General features: G+C 47.6%; 1 protein-coding gene across 1 annotated transcript; it reads left to right on the plus strand.

Annotated features, from left to right (window-relative positions):
* Positions 1–1,849: 1,849 nt before the first annotated feature.
* On the plus strand, positions 1,850–3,883 carry LOC123707803. The gene is made up of 2 exons (XM_045658152.1): positions 1,850–3,499; positions 3,875–3,883. The coding sequence occupies exons 1-2, from the start codon at positions 1,850–1,852 to the stop codon at positions 3,881–3,883; spliced, it is 1,659 nt and encodes a 552-aa protein (XP_045514108.1).
* Positions 3,884–9,697: the final 5,814 nt, after the last annotated feature.

Raw genomic sequence — 9,697 nt, forward strand, 5'->3', positions numbered from 1 at the left:
TAACAATAACTAACGTAGACAGTGTATACTAACAAAAGTAACACCCATTTGATTTGAAATTTTTAAAGTATGGCCTATTTGTCCTGGAGTGTTTGTTCTGTTTTGAATGAGAACAAACAAAATTTTCAATTAAATTCATTTCATTCCAATTACCTTTGCAATCAACGAACATATAGTATTACATAATAAATAAGATTATAGCTTGGATTACAACAGAAAATCCTTAATAAAAAAACATAATGAAGAAGAAAAAATATACTCAAACTAATTATATGAAGATATTACTACTAACATGTAAGTAAACTGTTTATAATGCCTGCGGCCTTTGACTTACATTACTCGTTAAGATTTTTTATGTTTATTAAATTATCCAACGATTTTTTACCTATAACAGACATTATTATCTATTATAATTAATTCATAAAAATAAGACCAGTGCGACTAGTCATAATTTTTCTCTTGTCATAGTTTAAATGCAATTCGCCAGATACAAAAGTACTGGTGTTGTTGTAAGCAAACTAAAAAAAATATGATTTAATTTATATTAATAAGAGGGAAAATCTCCCTTTATTTATTGGTTTAAACTTAAAATTTAAATTTAGTTTAGTAAAAAGTTTTTTAAACATATTTTTGTAATAACTAAATCAGTTTTATCAAAACTGAAAAATAAAAGTAAATCGGTTAATACAAGAACTACAACCTACAACCTTTTTATAGGTAAGTAGGTGATCAACTTCCTGTGCTTGACACACGCCGTCGTGTTGGGTCAAAGTTAAGCCGGGTTCCTTACGATGTTTTTCTTCGCCGTTCGAGCGATTGTAATTGCGCACATAGAAAGAAAGACCATTGGTCCACTGCAGAGGATTGAACCTACGACCTCATGGTTGTGAATAGCACGTTGAAGCCACTTGGCCAACACTGCTCTATATTGTATAGTCTGATATCGCGTCGAGCCGTCCTAGCGACAACAGTGTTTACTTGCGCTCCGCGTTCTAATAAAATCCCTTGAGGGCTTCTACGGTGTTGGAGATCAGCGAAGGGTTTCATAGGATTCGCACTGGTGTGCTGAGTCTTGTGATAATTGTTTGAGTTTATATATTAAATATTTATTTTAATATGTAAAGAACAAGAAGTGTGGGAAATTGACCCGGTGTTTTTGTGTGTTTTGTGTCGTTTTTGTCGCGACGACATATTAGTTCTCGGTGGTTTCCTTGTGTATTGGGTTGCCACGTATATGTGAGTACTTTTTATCTTAAAATCGGCTCACGGAAGTGGCCAAAAATATTTTTACAAAATATTTTAATATCTGGAAGTGGTTGTACAACCAATTTGTTTCGGAGGGAGGTCTGAGAACCTGGAGAATAGAACCACTGTCTTCGTCTGCATTAGGCGGTTTGAGTGGTGGGAAGATATCTGTGATCGGATCAAGAAGAGAGGAGATATTGATGTTAGCATCTTTTATGATCAGTGTATAATATACAATACTGACGTCATCTTGTTGTTGAAAAGTTTGGTGCCAAGTGCGGGATATCGCCGTGAAGCGTCGGTCGACGGACATCTGGTGTGAAGTGGATTGGGACAATAGTCTTAGTTTTAATTTATTTGATAATTTGAATTTAAGTTAGAATTAAGATTGTGTTTTGTGTATTTGTCTAGTCATTTATATATATATATATATATATATATTTATTTAGTTATTTATATGTTCAGGCAGAGTTGGGGGTAGAGTCTACGGTAGTTTTTCGACTCTACCGTAGAGTTTTTGGTAGAGTCGGAGGTAGAGTTGGTGGTAGAGTCATCGACTCTACCGTAGAGTTGGAGGTAGAGTTGGTGGTAGAGGCTGGCTGTCATGAAAAAAAGCAGGGAAAAGCCTCTGCTGTCCTCGGACAGCGAGGGCGAAGATGAGGTCAGGGTCCGCTCAAATTTAAGGAAGCGGGCCTTTTTAAAAAACCCAATTAGAGGTGGAGACGAGGACGTGTCTCCTCCTCCTAAGGGTAAGCCGCCGAAGAAAGCGGCCTCCCACAAGGAAGGACTAGAGGAGGCAGAGAGAGAGTTGCGTGCTCTTGAGGCGAGCTCTCTCCCTGGTGAGAAAAAAAGTGTAGGTGGGGGCCATCCGCAAGGTGGGGCCTCCTCAAGTGCAGCTGTGGCCCCGAATGGGCCCCCGTCTTCGTGGGAAGACTATGAGGATGATGTGGTCCTCCTGGGGGTGCCGCAAATCAAGGAGAGATCGGTTGCTCGGGTTCGCCGCATCATAGAGATTGCGACGAAGTCGGGTAACCTCAAGGGCACCTTCATCCGCGACCTGAAGGTTGCGGCTAGGGAAATCGGCGAGATGGTGGAGGATCTCGCCGATAGATGCCTGAAAGGGGAAGAGGGTAGGCGCCTCCAGAGGGCCAATAATCTCCTGAGGGCCCAAGTTAAAGACCTAGGCCTTGAGCTGGCGGCTCTCAGAAGAGAATTCAATGAGCGCACTGCGCACTTTGCGCAGTCGAAGGAAAACCCTGTTCCCAACCCGGCGGAGAGCTCCTTCACACCGGATGCCCTCCGTCAATTGACGGAGGGCCTTTTAGACGGGGTGAGGGAGAGCCTGATGGGGGAGCTGATGAGGGCTGTGGGTGGCATGCTCGATGCCAAGATAGCGGGGATCGGGGACAGGCTCCTCCCTGAGCCTGTGATGCGTCCGCCTCTGGCATCAGCCCGCGGCCCCCAGGGGGCTCAGGTGGCTTCAGATCAGTCGGGGCCCCGGGGCAGGAGAGCCCCTGAGGGTCTCGCAGGGGTCGAGGCCCACGGGGTCTCAAACGTCTCGGGGCCCAAGGGCCCCGGAAGAAATATTCCGGCTATGGAGAAATCGGCTGGAGGGGTCTCTCTAGAGAAGCCTCCAGTGGGTGGAAGCTGGGCGACAGTGGCCGGGAAAAAGAAAAAGAAGAGTAAGGGGAAGAAGCCGGAAAGTCTTCCCGCTGTACCCGCTCTTACTGCTCAGGGTGGTATAGGTCCTCTGGCGGGGCAGTCGGTGGTTGCGCAGAAGTCTGTTGGGGTGCGGAAGTCTTCCCTTGCTCCGCCGACAACTGCTGCAGTGGTTATCACACTGCTGCAGGGGGCGGTGGAGCGGGGAGTCACCTACGCCGCTGCTTTATCCAAGGCCAGGCAGGCTATCAGTCTGCCTGACTTGGGCATAGAGCGTGTTGGTATCCGGGTGACAGCGACCGGAGCTCGGATGCTGGAGGTGCCTGGAGAAGGCAGGGAGGAGAAAGCCAACCGCCTAGCGGAAAGATTGAGAGAGGTGCTGTCGGAGGAGGCCTTGGTGGGGAGGCCCGTCAAGTGTGCGGACCTCCGCATCAGAGACCTTGATGACAGTGTCACTGAGAGGGACGTGATAGAGGCGGTGGCTGCCATGGGGGGGTGCCCAGTGACCGCCATTAAACCAGGGAGGATATTGCGGCGTGGGGAGCAGGGAATGGGGGAGATGTTCCTCCTATGCCCGGTTGCCTCCGCCAATAAGGTAAAGAACGGGAGGCTCCTCATTGGGTGGAGTTCCTGCCGGGTGGAAATCCGGGAGGACCGTCCATTGAGGTGCTATAAGTGCCAAAAGCTGGGTCACGTACGTGCGACATGTGACTCAGTGGTGGACCTGGTGGAGGTTTGCCACCGGTGTGGGACTGCGGGCCATAAGGCCAATGAATGCAGCTCAAAAGAGTTGCATTGTGTGGTTTGTTCAGAGGCTGGGAAGCCGGCGGACCACAAAATGGCAGGTAGGGCCTGCAACCCTCCAAGGCTCAGGAGGGCCCCGTATGCCCTTAAAGCGTCCAGCACGGTGGTAAGGAACACTCCCGTGGAGGTTGGTCTGGAGCTGTCAAACAAATAAAATGGTTGACAGCGACACTAGCCTCTTACAAGGGAATTTAAGACGCTCCGCTGCGGCTCAGGACTTGTTCCTGCAGTCGATGGCGGAGTGGGGTGTGATGGCTGCCGTCGTCACTGAGCCTTATTATGTGTCGCGGCAGAACTCGTGGGTGGGGGACCTTCAAGGTGATGCGGCTGTGATTGCTCAGCCGCATGGACCTCCTCTCTCTCTAAGAGAGAGAGGTTCCGGGTTTGTTCTTGCTGATTGGGGGGACTGGACGCTTGTTGGAGCGTATTTTTCCCCCAATCAGCGTCTAAGCCATTTCGAGGATTTCCTTGACGCCATGGGCTTGGCCGTACAGAGGGCACTTCCGCGCCCCCTTATCCTCATGGGAGACCTAAATGCGAGGTCTCCCACTTGGGGTGACAGGGTGTCGTGTCGGAGGGGCCCGGTTCTGGAGGAGTGGGCGGCGGAGTTGGGCCTCGTTTTCCTAAATGAGGGAACGGAGCCCACCTGCGTCCGCCCGCAGGGCAGTTCAAGGGTCGATGTGACCCTTGCTTCTGCGGCGGCGGCCCGAGTTACGACGGCGTGGAGCGTTCTGGACGAAGTGGAGACCCTATCGGATCACCGATATATCCGGTTGTGGGTCTCTACTTCGATGAGGTGGGGAGTGCGGGGCCAGACTCCCCAGAGTCGGAAGAGCTTCCCCCGCTGGTCGGTACGTCGACTGGACCGCCAGATTGCGGAGGAGATGGCCATTATAGAGGGATGGTGTGCGCCCACTAGTGTTGTGGATGTGGATGAAGGAGCTGGCGAACTGGGTCTGAGTCTCCGAAGGGTGTCGAATGCGGCAATGCCCAAATGGAGGCCGCCGAAGGGGAGGAGAGCGGTCTACTGGTGGACGTCGGAGATTGGCAATCTCCGTGGCGCATGTAGCGAGGCCAGAAGGGCCTACTACAGGAGTCAGAGGAGGAGGAGAGATGGTCCCGATGTCACGGAGGGCCTTCGCTCTATCTATAATGATCGCAAGAGGGCTCTCCGGGGCGCTATCTGTGAGGCAAAGGAAAGGGCCCATCAGGAGGTACTCCGGGGACTGGATGATGATCCGTGGGGGCGCCCCTACCGATCAGCTCGTAAAAGGCTGAAAGGTGCGGGAATGCCTCTTGTGGAGAGTCTGGAGCCGGCCTTTCTGGACAGAGTGGTGGCGGACCTGTTTCCTTTGCCTCCCGACATTGTCCCTCCGTGTATGGCGGCGACTGTAGTGGAAGCGGCCGGAGAGATGGCTCCGGAAGTCTCTGACATAGAGATGGAGGCTATCTTGACCCGTCTCAAGGCCCGCAAGAAAGCTCCTGGCCCGGATGGTGTACATGCGCGTGTCCTGGCAGTAGTCCTCCCTCATATGGAGGTCTCCGTCCGGGAGCTGTACACTGCATGCTTACGCAGTGGACGGTTCCCGGTGGCTTGGAAGACGGGACGACTGTGTCTAGTGCGTAAGGAGGGGCGCTCGGCAGACAGTTCGGCGGCTTACCGCCCTATCGTCCTCTTGGATGAGGCGGGCAAGGCGCTGGAGTGGGTTGTGGCGTCTCGATTGTGCCGGCACCTCTCTGCTGAGGGGCCAGATCTGAGCGAGGCGCAGTACGGCTTCCGAGCGGGACGGTCGACGCTTGATGCTCTTTGGGACCTGAGGTCCCACACAAGTGGGGTGGTGGACGGGGGGGGGAGGGCATTGGCAGTATCGTTAGATATTGCGAATGCCTTCAATAGTCTCCCTTTTGGTGTGGTCAGAGAGGCACATGAGTTTTTCGAGGTCCCACTGTATCTGCGCCAAATAGTGGGGGACTATTTTGCGGAAAGATGGATCGTGTACTCCAACATGGAGGGCACGATCTCCTACCACCCTGTGCGGTGTGGGGTTCCTCAAGGCTCAGTCCTTGGGCCGCTTCTGTGGGACATGGCCTACGATTGGGTGTTGAGGGGCGCGCTTCTTCCGGGATTGCGCGTCTTCTGCTATGCAGACGACACCCTCGTAGTGGCCAACGGGGCAAGTTATGGGGAGGTGGCTCGACTCGCAACGGTCGGCACCTCTCTTGTTGTGAGACGGATAAGGGCCCTGGGCCTTAGGGTGTCTCTTGAAAAAACGGACGCCCTATTGTTCCATGGCCCTAGGAATGGTCCACCTCCTGGGGCGGTCTTGATGGTGGAAGGAGTGGGGGTTCCGGTGGCGTCCAAGATGAAGTACCTTGGTCTCGTCTTGGATGGCCGCTGGAACTTCGAGGCCCACTTTGAAGCTCTCGGGGGGAAGGTTGTAGGGGCGGCGGGGGCGCTTGCAAGGCTATTGCCGAATATTGGGGGCCCTAAGCAGAGTGTGCGGAGGCTGTACTGCGGAATCATACGCAGTATGGCATTGTATGGGGCCCCTGTATGGGATGATAGGCTGAGGGCGAGGAACCGCACCCTACTCAGGAGGCCACAGCGAGTGATGGCGGTTCGGGCGGCTCGATGCTACCGGACCGTCTCGTTCGAGGCGGCGTGCCTGTTGGCGGGGACTCCCCCCTGGGAGTTAGAGGCGTTGGCCCTAGGCGACCTGTATCGTCTCAAGTGTGAGACTAGGGCAGGTGGCCGATGGGCTGAACTGGTCGGACCGGCAAGGAGGCAAGCCAGGGAGGCCACCTTTAATAGATGGGCCCATGATCTGGCTATGCCTAGGGCGGGAGTACGCACCGTGGAGGCGATTCGCCCATGCCTACGGGAATGGGTGAATCGCCCGAGTGGAGCCGTGTCCTTTCGGATGGCGCAGATACTGTCTGGGCATGGGTGCTTTGGGCGGTATCTGCACAGGGTGGCGAGGCGGGAAACCCTTCCCATCTGCCACCATTGTGGTGCCCCAGAGGACACGGCGGAGCACACCCTGGCCGATTGTGCCACTTGGTCGAGGCAACGCCATGACCTAGTGTCGGTCGTCGGGACGGACCTCTCGCTACCGAGCGTTGTTGCAGCAATGCTTGGTAGCCAAGAGGCATGGCGTGCGGTGGCCTTCTTCTGTGAGCATGTCCTGCTGCAGAAGGAGGCTGCCGAGCGTCATCGGGAGGTGCGTGGCGATGGCCGAAGGGGTTGTGCTCGGCGGCGGCGAGGCGGGGGTGCGGGGGCAAGACGCGAGGAGCGTTTGCCCAACAGTATCCCCCTGCGCCGTCGCTGAGTCCGTATGCAGTCATATTCGCCTGAGTTCCCTAGGTTGAATGCCTAGTGCGACCCCCGGGGGACTCAATGCGGTGCCAGACGTCATTCATTCAGAATGAATGTGTCCGGCATAGCAGGCGATATGGAGGGCTCAGGAGGAAATTTTAGTGGGTCGGGTTTCTCCCCTCTGATTAGCAGAGGGATAAGAGTTAACCATCCCCACAGTCCCCGCGATAGCGACTGCATGCGCTCGCGGGCCTGCAGCTGTGCATTTTTACCTCCTTCATAAAAAAAAAAATAAAAAAATATTGTATAGTCTATGTCATTATTAAACAAAGTCAATCATTTTCTATCGTTAACGACGTACGCCACAATTAAAAAAATTCTATTTAACAACAAATTTGAGGTAGGTATATATTTCATAAATATAAACACACCGATAATTGACAACCTCCATTTTTTTGATATCCACGTAACCTGTAACAAATGTACTATTAAATATTTGAAAAAATCAATAATTATATTTAATATTCTAACGCTTAATTAATTCGAATCTATGAGTAATGTATAAGCCGCGGGCGACCAAAACTTATCGACTTATGTAAAGAAAAATTGTCAGTTACATATAGCTACCAAATTAATTACCAATTAATTATAGCAGGTGTCAAACAGGTGACCAAAAGATTTATTTAAATTTACTATGAATGAGCACCTTTTACGATAATAGTCATAGTACAAAATATATTTGCAATCCTTTGACAGTTGTATTACAAAACCGAGGTGAGTGAAAAATTAAAAAACATTGCGAATTTAGTGTTAAGTTGCTGTGTTAGTAGAAAATAAATAAATGTTTTCTAAATATAAAGATTACGGTCTTGTACAAAAAACATTTTTGTTTTATTTATTTAAACTTCGTTATTATAATTAAATAAAAAGGAGGCCAACGAGCGGACTTATCGCTTTCGAACGAACTCTTCCAGGGAACCGTAAGAAAGCAGCTGTAAGAAAAATAAGGCGAGCGCAAGAAGTGCAAAAATACATAGTAACTACAGTTACTTCGACAACGCAATGATAAATCTCGAGCTGTGCAATGATCACAAGTCCACAGCACACTAAATGGAGCCTATTTTTTAAATCTCCTACTTCTACTCTATATACCTGTTCCGTGCGGTTACACCCTAATTCTCACCTTTACTATAATCAGAATAATAATAGTGTTTCATATGCAATCAATCATTGATGCGCTGTATTTTTATTATAAATTAGCCACATTTTTGTCGTGGAAAATATAAATAATTGCATTTAATTGTCATCAGGTGCACGCCATGATTTACATAAGTATCTTATGAACAATGACACTGCATCATTTACATACAATTATTGAATATCGGCCAAGTGACGTGGTTGTATTCACTTCGGGTTCTCCAAGTTTTCTAGCTTCGTCCTCATGTAAAATCTAATCTTATCTGTACATATATAACAAGCCTGGCAATAAATAAGGTCACAATAAAAAACATTTTTATATTTAAATTTGGAAACAATTATTAGAGAAAGTCAAAATAATTTATTCATAAAGGTAACACAATGTACACTTATGAAAGTCAAAAAAGAAAAATGCATGCATTGCTTCTAATTTTACATTTACTGCCAGTTCTCAAATCAAGGGCGTAGAACGGAAGAGAAGAACTAGCAATAAACTCTCCGTCACTCTTTTTAATCGCCAAGTTTTTTTCGTATTACACGACGTTTGTAAGGAGCTGCACATTACACCATGTTCCACATGACATCTTAAGTAATAAAATATATTTAAAACAAACATTTGTCTCAGATTGGCAAAGATCCTCTATCTCCAGGTGGCATGGTGAAATAGGAGCACGCACTTACATTCTCGTGTATATGTTATATTTTAGATACTAAAATAGTAGCTATAATTTATGGAAATATTTTTTAAAATTAGCAATATCTATATAATAGTCCAAAAAATGTATAATATCTACAAAATTAAAATCGTTTGATATAGGTCTATCAGGTCCATCTCTACTGCTAATTTTCGCCCACCAATTATACTTTCGATGTTATTAATAAGACCTTTCGGTACGTTTTTATTACATTTATGTAAATTTTTTTATTTAAAAACTATAACAGAAAACATATACGAAATACCTTTATAAAATAAATATAAAATACATCTATCTTGGCCGCAACTGTCAACTGTCAAAAAGCATAATTTTAAAAACCATTGTAGGCTTTATAAACCTTGTCTATTAAATCTTATTACTAGCATAACGCATTTAATGTAATTAGATGTTATTAATCTGCATATTTAATGGTAACGAGAATAAAAGAAATGAAGGTAATTTAAACAGCTGATTTCTGGAATCGTGTCATCACAGTATCTTGTTACTAGTAGAGGAAATAACAGATTAAAAATATAATACATGTGGCTGAATAAATTATTAAATGGTAATGAGCTTTGTAATTTCCAGAAGCATCTTAATTATATATAGCCAGCACTTTTTTTATTTTTTCTTTATAAGCTGACAACGATATATTAGACTTCACAAAACGAAATCACACTCTATAAAGGTCATGTTTGTTTGGATCTTCGATGAAGTTGTAAATAGATTTGTTTTTTAAATAATTCAAGAGTTACACAGCGTAGATACAACAATAGAGAGA

Source organism: Pieris brassicae, chromosome 3 (genome assembly GCF_905147105.1).
Source record: "Pieris brassicae chromosome 3, ilPieBrab1.1, whole genome shotgun sequence".
Lineage (NCBI taxonomy): Eukaryota > Metazoa > Arthropoda > Insecta > Lepidoptera > Pieridae > Pieris > Pieris brassicae.